The sequence below is a fragment of the Limulus polyphemus genome, unplaced genomic scaffold, assembly GCF_000517525.1.
Source record: "Limulus polyphemus unplaced genomic scaffold, Limulus_polyphemus-2.1.2 Scaffold125, whole genome shotgun sequence".
NCBI classification, from domain to species: domain Eukaryota; kingdom Metazoa; phylum Arthropoda; class Merostomata; order Xiphosura; family Limulidae; genus Limulus; species Limulus polyphemus.
In genome coordinates, this window is record NW_013665735.1 from 137,044 (window position 1) to 160,142 (window position 23,099).

General features: G+C 32.0%; 1 protein-coding gene across 3 annotated transcripts in view; it reads left to right on the forward strand.

The window, feature by feature from the left end:
- LOC106472980 (cullin-3-A-like) overlaps positions 1-23,099 on the forward strand; it is a 102,904-nt gene that overhangs the window by 63,832 nt on the left and 15,973 nt on the right. For all 3 annotated transcript variants that reach the window (XM_013933654.2, XM_022402447.1, XM_022402452.1), the window contains exons 8-14: positions 3,432-3,580; positions 9,218-9,394; positions 9,695-9,865; positions 15,810-15,917; positions 18,870-18,994; positions 20,376-20,637; positions 21,605-21,722. In XM_013933654.2, the coding sequence (XP_013789108.1) occupies positions 3,432-3,580; positions 9,218-9,394; positions 9,695-9,865; positions 15,810-15,917; positions 18,870-18,994; positions 20,376-20,637; positions 21,605-21,722 (1,110 nt within the window). The remainder of the gene's footprint in view (positions 1-3,431; positions 3,581-9,217; positions 9,395-9,694; positions 9,866-15,809; positions 15,918-18,869; positions 18,995-20,375; positions 20,638-21,604; positions 21,723-23,099) is intronic.

Here is a 23,099-nt window from a genome sequence, read left to right on the forward strand (position 1 = left end):
AATTCCTTTAAGTTGCACACTCAATCAATTTTTGGGCCGCACTTATTTGTTTCACACTTAAGGTATTTTTGATTAGATATCAGGATTTTTTGTCAATACAAATCAACAAACCACAGCAAGTAAGAAAGTGACACTCGATAGTAACCCACATTAGCTTTAGGCTTGCAACCCTATTATTCGGAACATACCTTTAATTTACAGAACCAGCTAGATTCTTTAAAATATATGGTAGTTTTCCTCTGTAAAACAGTGTTAATAGCTTTCTTTATAATAATGCCATGGAATTTACATTAACAGTTTCTTGTCATCGTCCCCATGCAATCTGTACAGCCGTATCAAGCATCATTATTTATGCTAATTGCTTAAGCTAATATCACATGACTCTAAATGCTCTATAATTAGGAGAATTTCATAAAATCTAGTAAATTTGTGCTGAACAGTTGGCAATCAATTATCAATAATTACCGTCCACCCATATGATTCTTTTGAAAATTTGAACTAGCAACTGCTCATCTAGTTTGCTTGTCCTAACCAATACTTATGTATCTGCACATCCTTTCACCTTATAGTTTTGCTGCATTAAATCAGCTATTCTTAATCTGAAGGACAAAAAACTAAAAATGGTCCACTTTTACTCTTAGGTGAAGCTCTAGTACAAATGTTAGACCGATAGCTCACGTGACTTTTTGTGTAAGCATGCACGAAAAGTTTGGTCAAATTTGAGTGGTTTTTGTTGTATAACTCAGAACATGTGGCTTATATTTACACCAAATGAGACTTCTAATTATAGATTGAAAATATCTATCAATGTACCAAATTTGAAAAAAAATCCGTAACAGTTAAGTATGTTTTTGTATCAAATAAAGTGTCTATACTTATGGTGTGAAGAAAAAAAATAAAGGAAAAAAATCAAAATTGAAGATTTTATATTTCAGGTATTTCTTAATGGATTGCCTTGAAATTTGGAATGTGAAGTAAGAGTCCAGTAGAGCACATTCACTAAAGATATGTGATAGTTTGGATTATCACAGTCCGAGATACAGAAGTTGGAAAATTGCTAAATTATCACCCCTGTTAATAAACACAGTGTATGTCTTGCAGCAAGTAGTTTTGGCTACATGACACACTACTGTGTGCCTTGATAAATGTGTTTTAGTTGTGATACTTACACATATTAAGAGGTTATGATTTTAATTCTGATAATAGGTCCGTAACTTCTGTATGTATAGCTAAATTACCTCATTTGTTCGTATATGATACACAGGAAGAAAACCATAAAAAATTTTTGTTTAAACTGTTGAAAAGATATTTAGTTATTATAATCCTTTGATAAATTTCCACAACATATAAGGAAAGATAACATCTATGAACCAAACAACTAGTAATGATAAAAATAAGATATGTTTTCTAGACCTTGCAAGTCAGAGACATTTTATCAATACTTATTGTGGTCATGGAAAATCATATCTGTGTGAGCTTACTACAGAAATTGGATGCAGTATATTTATAACTGACTTCTGATTTGTCCTGTGTCTAATGTATACCCTCTCCTTCCTGTGGAACTGCCGCTGAAAAATCATGGAAATTTCAATAATAGGTCACGGAAAACCATTGAAAAGTTATAGAATTCTTCATTCTTTGAAATGTGTGAACCCTGTTTATAGCACAAGCTTTCTGAAAAATAATGTTTTAGTTTAGTGAAAATATTACTGTGGTGTCCAGTAATGTTCTTTACAATGAAGTAAAACTATTAAAGATATTATTTTTAATGTATTGTACCTTTTCCAAAGTACATTTATCATTGTAAATCTGTTAATTCATGTTTTATGGCCAAGGTAGTATTTAATAATGAAAAAAAAAATTGCAATTAATGGTTCATGTATGATGAGTGATCATGAAGCCAACAATACTATTAACATATTAAAGAATTCTGAGGGAAAATCACTATTGAGGGTTATTAAAGTAATTGTACTGTGAGAAATGATGAAATTAAATATGATTAGATATACAATTTTTAATTTATTAGTGTATAACCCAACAATGTGATATTTTGTAATATAAATAAAATATTATTCATCAAGCTTAAATTGTGTGGCATAAGTAAGTTGAACAATCAACTGGGCATTCCTGCTTTAACTGTTGTATCATGTACAACTTTGTTGAGTATTTTGATACAGCATGGCATGTGTGGCATATTTTGCTTAATTCAATTTAAATGTGGTGTAGTCCAGAGTTTCACACCCTTGTGCACCTCAAAGCCCACTTATTTATTTGGCACAATAACAGTTGATGACTGATTAGTTTAGGGCAATTACAGTTGTTCTGGACCATGGTGACTCATGATTGTGTTTGTCATAAGACATTATGTTAAGCCTGCTATATTTCTGAACTCTACATTCTTAATCTAGTCCCTTAGGGATTTTTAAGAATTATAAGAGTGTATAATAAAAATAATAACAGTATTTCAATTGCACTATATTTGTCATATCCATTACCGACAACACATTTCGCTCAATCCTGAGCTCTTCAGGCTAGCTGAGATACAATGAACACAGTTGTCAAAACATTATTTATATAAGCCATTTATTACAACAAGAATTGTAATGGCTTGAATGCATCTTACCAGCTGGTGAAGCATGATTATAACTAATTATGCTTGTCATAAGGCATTACAAATTGTTGTAACAAATGACCCATAATTGTGTCTCACATTGCAATCACTGATGTAGTTTATACTTAGAATTTGACTTTATAGCTTTACTAGGGATGTATAAAGAGGACAGAAGTTAGGTTTTGTGTACCAATTTTTGTGGCTCTTAAACATTAATTAGCACCATCATAGTAAAATATTAAGTTTTAAATTGAAATTTACATGTTACATTGTTATTTACAACAATTACAATGCAAATAATATATCTGCAAATTATGAATATAGAAATAAATTCATGTGTACTAAAGCTGTATGATTTTACAATTTCTTGGTAAAAAAAAACAACAGTCATTAGATTTATATTCACTTAGGTCTTCCTAAAACAATGCATTCATTCCACTTAGGTGTGGAAACAAGGGTAAGAAACAATGCATAATATGCAAGAGTTCAGTTAGATAGTCCTTTTTTGGCAACTAATGTTGTTTTATGCTTGCTCAATAAATATGTTGGGTAAACATATCCAAGAGGTGACTGTTAAAAAAAGTACTTTTCTTTATGCATAATGTGTACAATTACACTCTAGTTTACATATATTCAACTTGTTCCATTTGAATACTTCAGAACTTGAACTTATTTTACAAAGAATTTAAGGCAGTTAAGCAGAAAAGTGTTAAACATTATTAATTTGCTGGAGGTAAACTCTACTGTATACTTAAAAATATTAAGTGCCATGAAATTGGGGACTGAATGAAAATTTAAAATCTTACCTTGTCATCATCAGATTTAGGTCGTATGTACAAGATATTTAGCAGAGTTCGTGATGGATTAAAGACCATGGTTGACTGTGTTAGTTCCTATTTAAGAGAACAAGGGAAAGCTCTTGTCACAGAAGAAGAAGGAGGTAAAGGAGATGCCTTAACGTTTGTTCAGGTATATGGAATTTTTATTTATCACATTAAATTTTGACTTAATTTTCACATTCGTATATATTTGAAATGTATTACTCTTGAATGAATATATATTTTTTTTAAATGTAGTTCAATTTGTTAAAGTATGAATTCAACAAAATTATTCCTGCACTCTGAGTACTTGTAATTTCTGTTTTATGAAATATAATGTGTGTGTATCAAATTTTTGTTGTGAAACACCAAGATGATTTTGATGATACTAAATACATTGATATGCAATGTTTAACACATGTCTATATACAACTTATTCACACACTTCCATGTCTATACAAATGTTAAAACAAATAACTTTTCAGAGAAGAAATATAAAAAAATGCAATAAAGTATATGTTAGTCTAAAAACCCTCAAGTTTGATCATGTATTGCCAGTTTTAGTTTCAACCAAAACTTCAGAATTTGTCAACAGATACTTCCCATATGGTAAATTTTTAATAAAAAGCACACTATTCAGTGCTAGCAGAATTTATGTGTCTTGTTCTTCTGCAGGGCCAATTACAATGAGCACATTTGTGTATGTGTACTATTCAGCAATGTGATTAGTTAGTACCATAAGCAATTTAAGGACACAGGATCCTTGTTTCACAGGAAGAGCACTGAATGACACGGCATAAATAAAAATACTATTGCTTTAATAAATAACCGAAACTTTGCAACATTTTCTGGGAAGTTTATGATGTAGGCTTCTCTTGAATTTGGTATACCAAGGGCTGCAGTGTTTAAAGATTTTTAAAGCATACTTGAACTGTTATGTATACAAAATAAATTCTTATGATGTTTGTCTTTTTTGGGTAGATCATGAAGATATGTTTTTCAGTGGCATTATTACATAATTTTACTGCATTTGGAGCAATCAGTAGCCGTAACTAGATCTTGTGACTTTTAATTTAGAAAATTAAAGCTCCACTTACTTTAGGATTAAATTTAAAGTTAACTTTAAGCAGATGAAAAAAGAACTGAATAGTAATCTCTTGTAAAACTGTAACTGTAAATACTGTAAAAAGTCAAAATAGAATTAACTTAGTTAATTCAAGTGAAAAACAAGTAATTAGTAACACATTTAACTTTATGTGAAAAGTTTATAGAACTGGGTGATTAGATGAATTTTCTAATCAATTTATCTTCAACCTCATTAATCATTTACATTGACTAATCGGCTATTGTAACACGGGATTACTTTTCCTGTTGTCAGCTTGCTTTGGTTTTTTGAAAGACATTTTCAAACTACCCTTCATTTAATATGATATCTTTATGTGCAGTAATTTCAGATTAGATTATTTTTTTAATCCTAAACTGATGTACAAAAAAATTTATCATGTACACAATGTAGTGTGAAACCTGTAACAAGCTAAATATACAATTAATAGCATTCTGAAAGTTTCTTCTTACAAATTTCCATAAGACTACTCTACAAAAACTACTGAATTTTTGTTGATGAAAATAAGTATGAATTTTTTATTTTTTTCAAGTGACTTTTTATGTAAAGTTCAACTTTATTGCCTTAAAAATAAAAAAATGAAAGGTTTTAAATACCATGACTAGTTTCAGCCATAGGCCTACATCAGGTGTCAGTTAATTGAATACATATTTCATTGTTGGAAATAAAATTATTTTTCAAAATATGTTCAAGAATAGACAAGATCTGACCAACAATACTATTTTAATAGAAAAATATAAAATGAAATATCAAAGCTCACTTGATGGAGTACGTATTTTAAACGTTTTTCAAACATATATATAAAAAAAATTGAATATTAATTGCCAGAAAGATTTGACCATTAGTAAATTATCCACTAAAGCTTATTAGCATAATAAATTCTTAATGTGTGTTAATATAAATTTATTATGATATGATGTTGACTTTCTACCCTACATAATTTAAACTTAGCTACTATCAAAGTTATGGTCTGTGAACTGGTTTGTTACAAAAGTTCCCATGAAAACAAAGCTGAAATTGTGACTGATCATAAACATATGGTTATGTTCTGTGCTTTCTGTACATTTTTGGAAAAAAAGGCATAAAACAATTAGGATCAGGGCATTTTTTCTAGGGTAGGCTAAGTTAAGACAAATTATTTTCTTCTAGGCTTTATTAAGGCTGTATGGTAGTTGCATCCTATTTATACATCAAGAGTCAAAGAGTATGTTTTTATAGTAGTATTCTTCACAATATCAAGTACAATGGATTTTTTTATCTTAATAAAATTATTGATACTTGCAACTTTTAATGTGATATTAAGTTTTTGAATGTTAGTACATCACATTCATAATTTATCATGTGGTTAAAAGGCTGTGTGAAAATGTGAATAAATGCATAAAGATACTGCTTTGTGGGTTTTTGCCCCATGATCAGAGAGTTGCAGGTTTGAGACATGTTAGTAGAAAAAGTAAATAAATTATTTCTTTAACACTAAATAATACAATTAAATAGATTATTAATTGCAATACAACACTGTAAGAACAGTAGTTTTACACCTTATTCAATATTAGATAAGTTATGCAATTATAAATTTGAGACATAACCCAATGTATGAAAAAACAGTAAATTTACATTTTATTTAACATCAAAGTTGTCCAAGAGTTCACAGATAGTACTGCTGAACATTTGACTTCCCTTTAGTCAACAGTTTAAAATTAGGGACGGTGGCAAATATCTTTAGTGGTTTTGTCATAACTCAGAAACAAAGAAAGAAATATAACACTCCCATTGCTGAAAGGGCATATATGTTTGATGGCAACAGAAATCAAACTTGAGACCCATAAATAATGAAGCAATTTTCTCTAATCACCAGGCTATGACAGCCTAAAATCTCAATGAATTTTAATTCATTAAAGATGTGAAATGAGAATTTTAGAAATCTTAATAGCAACATTTTTATTGGAATAATTGAAAATAGTAATAATTGGAAACACTAATTATGATTAGTTGATTATTTTTGTAAAATTAACTGATTAATCATAATTTTGATTAACTAATCATTTTACATGACACTAATCAATTGAGTTAATTGCCCAACTCTGAAAGGTTATCAAAGTTAAGTATTCATTCTGAATAGTGAAACAATTGTGGCATCCCACAACCCACCTTTTTATTCAGTTGCAAAAGCCAATTTGCCATCACACATTGCACATGCATCTGCTTTCTATTGAGCATGGATGAGGCTTACCCATTACAGGATCAATTGGTATGAAACTGAAAATAATAACAAAAATTTAATATTAAAAACACTTGCTAATGAAGGAAAATGTTATAAAAAAAACTCTAGTTTGCATAAATATTAATATATTTCTAGATTTTTACTATACAAAGTAAACAAGAGTTTATTATAGTATTCAAGTTCAAACTACACAAACTAATTTCAATGCAACATTCTGTGTACTGCATAGTGCAATTAAATGTTACTGTGTGAGTTAGTTTTTTTTATGAATATTTTCTTTGCTTTGTCTAGTCAAATGATTCTTTCCCTTCTAATGCAAAATCACTTCTAAATTGTGGACAAGAGAAAACTTGGCTGGGGAAGGTGACATTTATATTCTAGTAGCTTTATTTTAGTTATCACTGGTAGTTTAAATATTGGATATTATGACAGCATACCACTACTGTTATTGGCTTGTCAGTGTATCAGTTTTAATATCAACTTTGGTAACTTGTTATGGCTCATTGTGAATGAACCTGGGATGTGCGAGGAAAGTTTTGAAGAGGACAAATATTTGTAATCAGAAGTTTTCAAATATAACGTGAATCGGTTATTTTCTTCCAGGACATTACTTCATAAGTCCTATGTATGTCTTCTCTAGCATTATTATCAAACATCAAATTATTTTACCATTATTAGTTTTTCAATCGTAAAGGTTTGAATAAAAAAACAAAAGAAATATGATGGTTTTAATCACCATTGTACTTTTAAACATAAATAAATCTTTGACAAAATGGATTTTCTCAAAATATTTGAAAGTTCTTAACAATGATAGAAAAATATATGACAGTTTTAAACTTAGATGCTGATATTATAAACTTTGCTTATATGGAACCAACTGTCACATAGTAATGGTATATCACTTAAGCAAAGTATAGTTGTAATAAATCTTTAGATTTACCAAAGATAAGATAAACTTTTGAAGTTGCATTTTATCCATTAACTGTATGTTAAAACAAAAAATAAAATAGCTTGTTATTTGATTTGTGCACAAAATAGTAGCCATAAAGGTATATTTGAATAATTTAAAGTCTGTACAGATTGCACCTTTACATAAATATATTGTAAAAAGTACATGGTTGATTACCCAATTGTCAATTATTATCAGTGAGTATTATTTCTAGTGTAAATGGAATCCAAAGAGCAATACTAATTTGTCGAAACTAATAATTGAGAATGAGTGCAAAGACAGGTTTAATTCTTTGTGATGAATTTTTCAGAAATAATTATTGTTATGGAAGTTTAATATTTTTAAATTGATGATTTTATTTTTTTTTTGGACTATTAAAGGAGAGTGAAAATATTTAAGAGAATCTGAAAATTAATTGGAAGGCTTGCATATAGTTATACAAGTAATTAATAAAAAACTAGTCATGATTATCTAATATTGTATTATACTTATTTTAAATTGTGTACAGTATTGTTCCTTTAGTTTAATATCCTTATCACTAAGCACGATAGCGCTTAGTATGTAGGGATGGACCGGGAAAAAAAAGACTGTTGCATATTATGTATTGCTCCTCATAGTCTGAAATTTCTCTTATAACAATGTAAAAGACTTTTATAAACACCTAGTATTTTAGCTTGGCGAGTGTAGAAGCAGTATAGAATTTCACAAACTTTAACACTTGATGTCCATCAAGATAATTCATCATGATAGGCTAATACAGCTGCCTTTATAGCAACTGTCCTTCATTAAAAAAAGAGGTGGAAACAAGTAGAAAAAATTTTGAAAAAAATGAGGATGGTGTAGGGATGACAATGCCAAAAACTACAGAAACAAGGTAGGGATGAATAAACAAAAAACCATACAAAAATCCCTACATAATTAGCCACTTAGTCAATGTTACAAGCTTATTGGAATTAGCCATTGTAAGATTTTATAGCATTATTCAGTTTAGATGCTTTTATTCAAACCTGAATTCATGCAAATGAAATTAATTGAATGTTTAGTTGTAGATAAAAGGTTTTCTTGAAAATATTTGGCTACGCATTTATGTAGGGAATTTTGTATGATTTTGTGTATTCGTCCCTACCTTGTTTCTGTACTTTTGGCATTGCCATCCCTACATCATCCTTATTTTAAAAAATATATTATTTGTATAGAATGTTTTTTAGCTATATCTGCATAACAATTTTTATTACAAGGTAAAATAAACTCAAAATTTATTATTTGTATGTAGCTATTAAAAGTACTGACTGTTATTTGCTACATTCATAAATTCACACTGAACAAAATTTAAAAGTTTTATATCTAAATTAAGGCATGCTTACAATGATAAAATTCTGGGTAAGGAGTTAACTTATTTCAAATTATCTAATGAAATACAAATTCTATGACTTACTGTTTGTCTTAATGTAAGTTTAAAAGAATTGTTAATTAAACAGTAATAATTATTTTACAGAGTCTTCTGGATCTCAAGGATAGATTTGACCACTTCTTACATAACTCTTTTGGAAATGACAGGTTCTTCAAGCAGATGATAGCATCAGACTTCGAATATTTCTTAAACATCAATCCTAAGTCTCCAGAATATTTATCCTTATTCATTGATGACAAGCTAAAGAAAGGAGTGAAAGGAGTATGTTTCATTCATTTTCTTGCTTTATACAGTAATTATCATAAGGATGAGTTTCGTGCCTTAACATCAGGTGTAACAGTATTTTGCCAAGGCCTTCAAGTCACGTTTCAGGATCCTGTATACATTTTTGCCAAGTTGTTAATTTATTTACATCTTTGAATTTCAAAGAGTGGTCTCAGTTTAATATTTTAGGTTAATTAATCTTTATGAAGGTAAATTAAAAAGGTGATAACATTTTTTATATATAAATATTGTAGGTTCTGATTATTGTTGAAGTGAAGTTATTACATTTCTTTTCAGATGACAGAACAAGAAATTGAGCAAGTTTTAGATAAAACTATGGTTTTGTTTAGATATCTCCAAGAAAAAGATGTCTTTGAAAGATATTACAAGCAGCATTTAGCAAAGAGACTTCTGCTTAATAAAAGTGTCTCTGATGATTCTGAGAAGAATATGATTTCCAAGCTCAAGGTAATACTTTGATGATATTTAAATACTCATTGTTTTCTTTTGCAATAGAAATAAAAAATTAATGTACTTGTATACAATGCAAAATAAATCCAGAATTAACAAATTATAGTCAGCTGTACACCATGAGTCACAGATATAAAAATAATATTAAGAGTTCTCCAAATGAATATAGACCTTAGTATTAAGTATGCTTACCCAAAGCAGCCAAAAACTTTTACCATCACTGTATTTTATGCAGTTGGTGTAATTCTCTCTAGGCTATGAAGATGATCTTGTAGAGCACTTTGTTGCTTGGTAGCTGAGTAGGTCAGATTTGGGGTGGATCTCTGATAATAGGCATCTGCTATGATGAACTTAGGGAACTTTACATTATAGGAATTATGTTTAAAATACTGTGCATTATATGATAAGATCTTAACAACTATTGTCAGATTTTTCACTTGAAACATTTGATCTTGTTTAATTTCAATGGACAGTAATGCTTATTCCCTCCATTCCCATACCATCACTATGTATCTTTAGCAGGGAGTTATTGTGTTTATGAATTGGCCAGAATTTTCTCCAGACATCAATCCCATAAAATACATCTAAGACCAGCATCAGGGACAGATATCATGTCTACCTCACCTACCAGATACAAAGATAATTTAGAAATTAGTTTTAATTTTTTAATTATTTTGAATTTAATTAAAAAAAGTCTTTATGGGCAAAAAGTTTCTAAAAGTTAAAATTTTCCTAAACTGAAAATGTATTTCCAATGGATACTTATGTCAGCTCACAAAAAAGCTTTCTCAACTTATATTGCCCTCTACCAGCACAAATTTTTGCTCGCCACTAGTCTTGATATTCCCATCTATTTCTAAATACTAACATGCAAATGATTATGCATCAACCCTCCATCAATAGGAGTGCGACGTTATCTCTATTGTAACTATTGCCTGCTGTAATCTTGCAGCTGTTAACCACTTCTCAATTGGCAGTCTTATTGAATAGACGTGTTTTTGCTTGTGGTTTGATTAACTTATCTACAAGTTGTTACTTTCTTAATTTTTTCTACTTTATTTACGTTGTTCTTTGCTGTTTTCTTATCTCTTTTGTGAAAAGTTATGAATTATTTTATTTTTCTTCTCTCCTCTTTCAGTCTCGTGAGTTATGCACTCGCAGTTTCAGGTGATCATGAAAACTGCTGCAGTGGAATTAGCGACCACATCCAACGGGTCGGAACCATGATTCTCGGCCCATGAAGTGATGGCTCTTGTCTGTCAGGAGTTGACCAATTTCATGCAACAAACTAATGGTTTTCAGTGATTGGGAAGTTTTGGATTTGGACAGCCTTTCCCCTCCTCCTGAATATGCCTCTCAATCACAATTTGAGGGACTTGCTCCCAGACCTCTTTCCCTTTTGGTGAATTTGATTATTCAAGTATGTTATGTTCTGTCCTTATTTCCCGTTTCCTATGTTCCATCCCTACTCTTCTCAGGAACTAGCCTTTGGGTCATTTTTTAGTGTTTTCTCCTTCCCTGGATATTGGGGTTCATGGAAGTCATTTTGGGGAGCATTTGTGTTTGGGGGTCAGTATGCCTCTACCTCCACGTACTTTTGATTATCATTGTTCCAACTTCCCTTATTTGGATTCATAGTATTGGTGTTGCTTCTCCCTTAGTGGGGATCGGACCCTGATAATTCGATTACCTTTTCCCGTATTTGTCTTACTCTGACCGCCCTTCTCTGGTAAGAGCTTTTGGGGGCCAGACTTCTTTAATTTGGCCATGTTTGAAGGTCCTTGGCAGTTGATCCAGGAGTTCTGAAAGTTGTGTCAGTAAGTCAGGTCCTCTACTTCCATTCATCTTCCCTGTTGTCTCACAATCCCATTTCGTTCCCTCCTCCTCCTTGGGATCCCATTTTTTGCCTACCTGATTCATTTCAGGGGGCCTTCATTTCCACCTTTCTATGGATGTATGACTACTTCTTGCCTCCTCACAATATGACTCAGTTCTGCATCGTCAGTTTCTTCTGCAGGACACTGTCATTGTGGTTTGTCTGTCAAAGTGGAGCAATTTTTTGGTTCATCTCGCAATGTTTTTCAATTCCCTTCTCCATCAGGCCCTACCTGCTTTACTTCAGTTGTGAGCTATGGAATGTCTGGTATACTGCATCTCATCTTCTCCTTCTTCTACTGTGCAAGAATTTTTTCTCTTTTGGGGACATGGGCTTCTCTCAAAGCCCTCATTCCTCTTGGTTGCACTCTCATGCATCATCATCAGTTGGTTTTGATAAACCAGTGGAGCCTTGTTCAGGATCCCTTAAATGCTTCTCTTCCCCCCTCCCTCACAGACCGACTTTGACTGGTGGGTGGATCATAACAATACTACCATATGTGTTCCATTTCCTCCTCTTTGTCTGGAATGTGCATATGCATCTTTTTCTGGTTGGGGTGTATCTTGACACTCAAGTGATTTCGGGGATATGGTCTCTGTCCGAGTTCTTTCTCCATATCAATCTTGGAACTTCTTGCTGTTTGTTGGGCTTTCCTTCACTTCCTGCAGGCTCCTAGGGGCTGGTTGGTGATGGCTCACTTTGACATTTCTATGGTAGTCTCATACATTGCTCAGACATCTCACACTGGATCTTCTTTGTTGCATCTACTGCTGTCTCATCACTTTGTTGGCATATCCTAATCTGGGTACCCTGAATCTGGTCACAGATTGGTTATCCCATCATGACAGGATTCTCCCTGTGGTGTGGTTTTCAGATCTACCAATTTTTTGAGTTTTGTGTGCTCTTTGGGGTGTCCCAGATTTGGATGCTTTTGTCACTCTTCTCAGTACACCTCTTCCCCTATATTGGTCTTCTGTTTGTCTCCTCCCACGTGTCCTTGCCATACTTCAGACCACTCCGTATTGTGTTGCTGGTTATGTATTGGGTGTCTCGCACGCGATTTCCACTGCTGCATCAGTTTTTGGTGTCACCTGCCTTTCTCTCTGACACTTCTCCATCATCTACACTCCAGTGGGCTTCATCTGTCTGTACCTGCACTCTGTCTTCACGTGTAGCTTTTTCCGGTCCCTCATCTGAAGGGCTAGCTTTTCGCATGAAGCTTTCTTCCTTTTCCGGCCTGTTTTTTCTTCCTCTATGGGGGTTTATCTTCATACGTGGTACACATACCACTTTTGGTTAGTTCTAAGGGGTTATGGTCCTTCCCATCCTGTGGTTCCTCACACACCGTCATTTTTTGGCTTTGGGTTTTTTAATGGGGTCCTTTCAGTTTCCTCTGTTGTGGGCTATAATGTGGCATTATCTGCCACTTTTTGGTTTACTGACTTTGCTTGTGTTTTCCATTTGCCAGTCTCATCCATGGTGTTTCATTCATTCCATTTTTCCTGTCCTCCCCACCCTGCTTCCCTTCAGGATTAGCACCTCTGTGTGATCCTCTACACTTTTTCCCATCTTCCATTGGAACTTTGGTCTTAGTGTTTCTTAAATCACCTTTCCTTGAAGTCCCTGTTTTTACTCTTGTTTATGTGCAAATGTTGTTCCTTTGATGTGTTTGCATTTGATATTTACTGTGTTTTTGTTTTCTTAGTTCCTATATTCTTCTCTTTCCTGATCATTCCTTTATGTCCAAGCATTTGGCTGCTCGAGAGGGTACTTCTTCTTTCACACCTTTTTCCTTTCCCTCCTTTTCTCACCTTCATGACTGTTCCAGACCCACCTTCCTCTTTTGCTCGGTCAGGGCTCTTCTATGGTATATGACACATCGTACTGCTCCCTTCCATGGTTCCTGAGTCCATTTGTTTTTTTCCGTGAAATCCTTACCTCTCTCGTGACCTTTTTCCCATTACCCATCCAGATTGAATTTGCCTGGAATTTTTCTTCCTTTTCTCCTGACAATTGTCACCTTTTTTTCATGTTTTATTCTCATCAGATTTGTCACTTTACCATGTCTCTTGCTGCACATTTCCATCTTCCCTTGGGGGACATCTTCAGTGCTCTAACTGTTTATCTTTGGTAAGTACTCTGTTCAGTTTCTTTTTCTATGAAGATATTTAGATCCAGCTCTATGGCAACTGTTGCCTGACCAGGTATACTTACCCTTAAGCCTACACTGTATGACCTGTGGTCATATACCATGCTAGATAACTATGAAGTTGAGGCTCTTCCTATCGTGGACCTGATGTACAATTCCAGATGTCACGAAGTGTTGATTGATTGACTTCATCAGTTTGTCCTCTGTACATCAAAATACATTATCATAACATATCACAAGGTCATGTTACACACACCATTGAGATGGGGTGTTCTGCAGGATCACTTGTAGGTATCCCTCGCTGTCTGTTGCTTCATAAATATCTTTGACCCAGACCATACACTCATGGACTAATGTGAGTAGAGCAGACAGGGAATACTGTCCATCTCTGATGATCCGTGGCGTCAAAGCTCTTCCTATCACAGACCTGATGTACAATTCCAGACACCGCCAGGTATTGGTTGATCGACTCCATCAATTTGATCACTGCTTTTCAAAATAGGGTATTGCAGTCACCCATTGCACTGTCTCTGGTGCAGTGGACTCTCCAATTCATTTTATCCCTTCTTCTTTAAGTGGAGTTTGGGAGTCCTTGCCACTTCCAGTTCCTAGCTGCTTGGGTGGTGGACCATGGAGGCCTGTCCTCCTGAGTGTGCACAATACCACTCAGTTGAGAATAGGTTGGTAGCATTCTGCTGGTGTAGATGGTGTGATGCTCTTCCTACCTCAGATCTGATGTATAATTCCAGATACTGTTAGGTGTTGGATGTAGCACTCCACCATATATTGCAATTTGCTCCTCTGGCAGAGGCACCTTCCTTCCTACCATCTGCCAGATGTTGGTTCCCAGGAATCAGGTGTTGATTGGAGCTGGACCAGCCACATATGTCCTCACGTGTGTTTGGATGGTACCCTCCTCCTACAGCAGACTGGACAATAAATTAACAATGCCACCAGGTTTTGGACTGAAGATGCGACCCCAACTAGTTCTCCCTCTTCCTACTATCTGCTGGATGTCAGTTCCTGGTGGATCTGGTGTTGGTTGTGTTGGAGGTGCACATATGCAGAGACGGGTTCTTGGTACGGAAGCTCCTCTTCCCTACTGGGATGCATTTTTTTAGGTGTAAGATAGAGGAACCTCTTCCTACTGCAGACCTGATGTACAATTCCAGATGCCACCAGGTATTGGTTGAGGTCGAACTCCCATTTATGATCTGTAATGCCCTAGCCACTCTATACCAGGAGGTCCCATTATTTCTGTAATTGTTTCTTGAGGTCCCTCTATGTTTTTACCCTTTTTTAGTGACACCTTACTAAAGAGCAAAGAGTATACCTGGCTCAGAAATGATGCAGTCTCCCATAGGTGTGTTGTTTTTAATTTTTTATCACACCCCATGGTTTTCCTTTGGGCGCTTGCTAAAGGGGGATCATTTTCTCACCAGCCCTCTACCAGTTCAATGTGGAATTCTAGCTTTTTGTGAGAAAAGGTAAGATATTGTATCAGAAGTTAACATTTTTCTAAACTGAAAAGACATTTCCAATAGATAGTTACCTCTTCTCACATTTCCCACCTGTCCTCCCCACTTACAGTGTGGTTAGGTGTGATCTGACCAATCTTGAAGTGGTTAACAATGGCAAGATTAGAGAGAGTACTAGTTATAATAGGGGTAGTGTTGGACTCCTATTGGTGGAGGGTTGTTTCATAATCATTTGCATGTTAGAATATAGAAACAAATGGGAGTATCAAGGATAGTACTGAGCAAATATTTGCACCAATAGAGGGTTGTATAAGTTGAGAAAATGTTAATTTTTTGCAAGAGTGTGATGTTATGTAAAAATCAATTCATGTATTTAATGATCTCTTTTTTTTCTTTTTGTTACTATAATAGATGAAGTAGTGTTATTTTTTATTTCAGACAGAATGTGGTTGTCAGTTTACCTCTAAGTTAGAAGGAATGTTCAAAGATATGTCAGTATCTAACACAATGATGGAAGAGTTCAAAAATCGTGTGCAAACTTGTGGCGTAAGTAGCTCAGTTTTGGTTTGGAAATTCCAAAGATTTTCTTATGTATTCAGATACTTAATTATATAAATTTTTGTATGTATGATTTTGTCAGAGTCCTTTATTGCTTTATTGATTTTAATGATAACAAATAAGATAAAATTCACAGAAGAAACTGTTTCATTAAGTTAAGTTTGTAGTTTTTTTTAACAATAATTTTTATAAAGATTTGAATCAGAGCTACGGAAAACAATCATTAAAGTCTTATAATGTTGTTCTGTGATAAGTTTTTCTTTTCTATAGCTGAAATTTATGGAATAACATATTTGTCTATTAGTCTTTTAAAATTAATAAAACATTTCTTTCGATAAGATGCCTTAATTTAAAACAAGATTCCTGTATGAATAGTTATTATTAGACAGTGAACATGTAAAAGTAAGTATAGTCCAGGATAAAGTTTTCAATTGGTCTTGGCAACTTGTTTCAAAGATATAGCTTGTTTATAAATTGCTTTTAATTCCAAAATTTAGCCTTTTTTTATTAAAATTTTATTAATATTTGAGAGAAAAATATTAGACAACATGAAAATGGGAAAATTTTTAATCACAAAGTTTTGGTTGTTTTTATGGGTTTGGTCAAGCTTTCCAAGGTATTCCTTCAAAAAGTTTGCATTTAAATCAGAAACCCATTCTATAATTGATGAATAGGGGTAATTTAATTACTGTTAAATGAAAACTAAAAACTGTTAAGATTGTTACATTTTTAGTTGAATGGAGGATACTGAGGTTTATTAAAATATAATTATATTGATAAGACCAATAAAAAATTTTGAAACATATATATTTGAAAAAATTGATTTAAAATGTTATGGTCTTATTAGTTTCAAAAGAAGATCCAGTGATTGTGTTTCTAGTAATCAGGGAGAAGAAATGGTTCCCAAGCTGACTCGTTTTTTAAAATGGAGAATATTTTTCTTTAAATGTTATACATTGTGAAATTGTTATTTTAGTAAAGCTTGAAAAAGTTCATGAAAGAAAAGCCATGAATCCTGAAAAGATTTGTTCTTAAAACTTGAGAGGAGTATTTATGTTGTAAAAAAAGAAGTGAAGGATTTAAGTGTGGTTCCTGGTAAAATCCTAAAGCCTTCTGCTTTGTGTTAAATTGTGATAAAGAGACATATTTAGTTTTTTATTGTGTTTATTGTAAATTTGTATCTAATAGTAAGTAAGTTTCATATCCTTGTATAATATACATTAGAGAGGACTGTATGCAGCTTTGGTTTCATTGGCATATGAAGGTTATCAACATGTTGGAATGAGTAAAGAGCTGAGCTACTAAAATAGTACCCAGTTTAAGTTATTTAATTTATGAATAGTGTACAGTTTTAAACAACTGATCAGTAGAGGAGACTTGATTCAAATGTTCAAAATTGTTAAGGTTTGGATGGTCTTCCTATGGCTTGTTTGTTTCTTTAGTTGAATGGGAAATTGGATATACAAACTCTAATAATTGGAAGCAAAGATACAAGTATATTCTTCAAGAAAATTACATTTTGCTTTAGTTAAAAAGTAGTATGCTTTGCATGATGAAATGGTATTTGCAGTTAGTTTGAATCCTTTTAAACTTTTACTAGTTGGGTACGTGTATGTGAAATTGTAGGATTACAATATATTTTGCTTTGATAATTTTAGTGAGTTAGGTGTTTCCTCTTTAGATTAAATTACCTTTTGTCAACTTATTATTCCTTTGGCTCATTTGTTCTAACTGTGATTATGGAGAATGTGTAAGTTTTTTTTCTTTTTTGTGAAGTGAAATTGCAACTTCACTTTTCAAAGTTTGAATTTATGACTCAAATGAGTATTAAGTAAATCTTTGGCATAAGGCACCTAATAAGGTTTATGTCTGAATGATAAGTTTTGAAATTACATGTGAATTAAACATTTTGGTTGTTGAGATCCAGTTTGAGGATATTTGGCCAATATTGTTTATATACTTCTCTCTCAGTCATTCATAAATAATGTCTGTGATGCGTGTATGTAGGTAGATGAAGAACTAACCTAATGATTAATTTACAATTAGTCATTATAATAGGCTTGACCAAAATGTACCCATATTATAAAATATTTAGGTAATGTAAATCCAAAATATGTGTGAATACTTATGTTGTCAATGAAAGGATCAAGGGAATTCATTTTGTTTTCTTTCTGTTGCTTACTTCATTGGATCCCATAATACAAAAGTGCTTTTCCACAATGATACAACATGATGTGCTTGTATAGTGTAAAAACCGTTACATAAACAACATGTTTTCACTGTACTTGGTACATTTTGTAGTGTTAATAGATCTTCACTACTCAGGATTTTTGTTTAAGTCTATAATAATGAATTTGTGTTTAGTTTCCCTCGATGTTATATTAGGCATAATTATAATTTAAAGAAAAAAATGACATGACCAGTAATTGAAAATGTTCCTGGCTGTGAATGGAGAAATGACTGAAATAATGCATTAAGTGATTGCAGATGTTTAATTTATGCCAGGTGTCTCTGTATCTGGTACCTGGAATCTGTTTTTGTTTTATTCTTAAGGCAGAAATGCTATAATTAATTTTAAGACTGTCTTGCTTACGTTGTATTTTGATATTTGATTGATGTAATCAACAATAGTACTCTCTTCCAGCTCCAGTCAATATAGTATCCTCAACAACATTTAAATCATTATACTTCAAAACACAATTCCATTCACCCTCACATACATGCATCCTACAACATGAATCTAGAAATTCATCACTGATTATGCATGTATAAATGCACTTATGAACCTTTTGTTTGTAAAGAAAACATATTTGTAGTCAACAGCAGAAGTATTTGTTAATTTCAATGATGTATAGATAATTATATTGTGTATCTTGTTGTTTACTTACAAAAGTTCTGTATGTATTTATTTATCAACCACAATATTTAACCATATTACAGACATTTCTTTATGGAGTGGATTTAAATGTGAGAGTCCTTACTACTGGTTTTTGGCCAACACAAGCTGCTACACCAAAGTGTAACATTCCTATTGCACCTTGGAAAGCATTTGAAGCCTTTCGGTTGTAAGTATCAAGCAGGTTATTGAACACGTGTTTGCCCCTTGAACAAAATTACCTCAGAGAAGTGGTGGGTGTCAGATTATCACTTCACTAAAATTTCTCAATACTTTAGATAATGGGAAGTGTAAAACTTCTTACAGTAGCATATTGAATCTAAACTTAAAAAAAAAAATATAATATAAAATATTAAATACAAAGGTCTGAAGGATCTATCTTACCATGAAGTGGTCTAAAACTTGTTAATATGAAATTAAACACAATATTAAACTAATCGTTTAATTTCCAGTAGAATGTTTTTCCAAACAAAAAGTCCTTAAAAATTTCCTATTCATTTTGTTAGTTTTTAGACAAATTCTAAAAAACATCCAGAACTATAATATTATAAGGTCCATCTCCATTATTCAATTACTTTTAAAATACAGCAGAATCTATCATAAGTGTATACAAGTTATAGCTGAGTGCATCAAACTAGAAATGAGATTAAACAACCATATAAATTAAAACTGGGAATAAAGCCAAAGATGCTAGCCAATTACGGTCAAAGGCATGGAGATAAAAATGAAAAGAGCTAAGTTTTGAAACAAAAAATTCCAAACTTATTAATCTAACTGCTTGCAAACATGAAATAGATGACAGTCAACTTTAAATTCTATGGCTAGCATCTTTGGCTTTGTTTAGAATTTGAAAAAGATAGTGGTAGTATTGAGTAGGCCCAATAGACTATATATAGGTGTCAGGAATTTGATACTCAATGCAATAGCAACCTAGCTTTGGGTTTCAGAATTCTGTTTTGATATATATGATTTATTAGTTATTAATGTGGACATCACTTCTGTCAACAGAAAAGTCTTATGCTATATTTTTTTCTTTTTTTAAATGCTGAAGAAAATTGTGTTATATCACAAAAATGTTGCAGTAGTTCTTGTAAGTAGAGTTAAAATGCTAAATTGGTTATTGTTTTTATGTTTTTTACCATTATTTTCCCGTAAAAGGATTTACATAGGTAAATATTTTAAGATTGGTAGAGAATTGTATTATTGCTACAGTACAACAACATTATTTTAACTGTTATGAACTGCAAACTATACTGAAAAAGAAAGTAACAAAATTTCATGTTTCTGCTACAAATGGTTTTAATTATATATAAATTATTTGTCTAATGAGGTATCAGCAGTTCTTTGTAAAAAATGTTAGTTTCATATAGTTTTTACAAATACTAATCTTAAAACAAGTTAATGAAAACTGTCATCATTTTTCAGTTTAACCTTTTAGTATTATTCTTATGTATTACAATAGGAAATTATTTAAAAATTCTGGAACAAGTATGTTTGTATTATATATAATTTCTACAACTTGATAAACTGTAGATTTATTTGTTTTTAAGGTTTTATTTAGGAAAACACAGTGGGCGTCAACTTACCCTTCAACCTCAGTTAGGCTGGGCAGATCTCAATGCCGTTTTCTATGGTCCTCGAAAAGAAGATTCTGAGTCCAGAGATGGACCAGCATCATCCACATCCTCTCCATCTCCTGGACCTTCTATGTCAGGGAGACATACTGGTCCAAGAAAACACATCATCCAAGTGTCCACGTATCAAATGTGTGTTCTAATGCTTTTCAACAATAGGGATCGATTAAGTTATGATGTGAGTGGTATGATATATACTTTGTTTAATAACTCTAGATTAAATATCTTGAGAAATTAACAGTACATTAGTGTAAGATGAAAAAAAGTAAAAATACAAAAGCTATTGGAATTAGAATTACTTGTATGTTTTACTATAGAAGTTTAGAATCAAGTTCTTTAGAAGTGGATTTTTAACTCAGATCAGACTAAAACAACTGTCACTGACTTAATTAAAAAAATAATAATTCTAATTAAAGAATTTAGGTAATAGCATACATTATAACAAAGCAAGAATAAGAAGGGAAGGAGAACCTTAGTTTTGTAATGATCTGGTTTAATGGTGTAGACTTGTTTTACTATGAGACAAACTTTTTGGCTGATTGACTGTATTAATTTTGTGTCTGTTCAAATGTATTTTAGAATGGGTCTTGGGTTGAAGACCAGCAAACTTAGTTTGAAATAAATTTGGTTGATCATTATGTCTACCAGTTTAAAACTGCGAAGGGACTGATGTACAGTTGTAATGTAAATTATGCAGTAAATTTAGATAAGTTATCTAGCTATGTATTCCTCAGAATGAGGATATAAATGCACACAAAATGGTTCTTCGATAACAAAAATCTGAATTGTCTTTGTTACAAGCTATAAATGTGGAGGAATTAGCAGAAAGCAGAACATTTTCAGAGCAATGGGTCCATTGTCTTCATAAAAGCATGGATAAAAACTAAGAATAAATGTATTAATGTTTAGTGTTAATTTTTTATGTTTATAATCTTCATTTTAGAATGTTTGGTCATTTGTAGATCTCCAAAGTATAATTCTAGATTTCTTTATTTTTCATTCTTTTTATGATTATTTATAATCCAGTGTTACTTGCTGTGTTTGTCACATGAAAATTCATTATGGTATTTTCACTTCTAGTATTTAATATGAAGTACGTTGTTTAATAATAGATTTTACAGTATTGTTTATTTTTCATTATGTAGGAAATATGCAGTGAAACAGATATACCTGAAAAAGATCTCATCCGGGCCCTTCAGTCATTAGCTATGGGTAAAGCAACCCAAAGAATTCTAATAAAAAACCCAAAGACAAAAGAAATAGGTAAGTTATATTAGATCATTTCTGCCCTGTAACGGCTGTGGGGTTGTTTAAAGCACCTTCTGGTCTTCCAATTTCTCACAGTGAAAGTACTTAACCATTTTGCATGAAACATGGTACAGACGTTCTAAATTAATACACTTTGTTTTAATATTTGTATACTTTTTTAGGCTGTGTAATACTTAAAATTTATGTGAAATTCTTTTTTTTAATAGGAAAATAATTCCTTTTAGCTTTTATATATTTTTTGTTTTTTTCTTATTGATCAGAAAGTTCTATTTTTTATTCCAGTCATTTTTAACTTGTTTGATATTCTTCATTTTATTTATTTTGATACTTTGTTTTCTGCTTGAAGCTGTCTACTTTCTACTGTGATATACAAACATGATATGACTGAAAAAGAATTACTCATGAACAGTGACTTCACCTTTCAAAATGGTGAAGCTTTCCTTAGTCAGGCATTGTAGCATGATATTTGCACATGGTATTTTTGGTTCAGATCATTTTAAATTTAGTAATTATAGTTTGTTTTTTTCAACAAATAAGAAGTTCCTGTTTTCACATGTTTTGTTCTAATACAATAAAGTTAACAATATATTCAATAAAAAACAAATTTATGTTATCCAGATAATTTGCTGTTGATTATTATACTTACTGAACCAAATCCTTACCTAATGTTTTGTCATAGAAGTATATCTTTGTAAATTTAAAATAAACACAACACAAAACCAGTATCAGGAATGAAAAGAACATTATCAGAAATTATAAAGAATTACAGGACTATTATTAGTAGGGAAGTATTTTCAAAACTGTGATTTGAAGTTACTTTGTTAACTGTGGCTATTCTCAGCCTTACAATTTTCAAAAGTGTAACTAATTTTCACATGGCATTATTATAATTTAGATTACAAAGCATTGAAGCTTAGAATCTACCTTTCCAGTGATTATTGTTTTTAGAGTGTATCCCTTTTCAAAAACTGAGAACCATTCAAAACGTTCAAGATCTCCCTAGGTGGTGGTATAAGTTTGAGTTGAACCATTTCAACAAACAGAGGGCATAGAAAAATAAACATTATTTAACCAAAAAAGGTTGAAGTATCACTGGGAGAACGAATTAAAAAAAAAATGTTTCAACAACAAAACAAACAGATTTCATAATCTTGATTTCAGTTTTTTTTTCTTATATTAGGTTGTCAAGAAATTAATGTTGCTTTTTTTAGATGAAAAAACCCCTAACAACTTATATATCAAAACAAAACATTTATTTAATGAAATAGTCTCCATTCTTATTGATGATGCTTTTCCATCTTACAATCAGGTTATTATTGCCCTGATTAAAGAAATCACTTGGCTTTGAAGATAAACATGTCGATGTCCTCT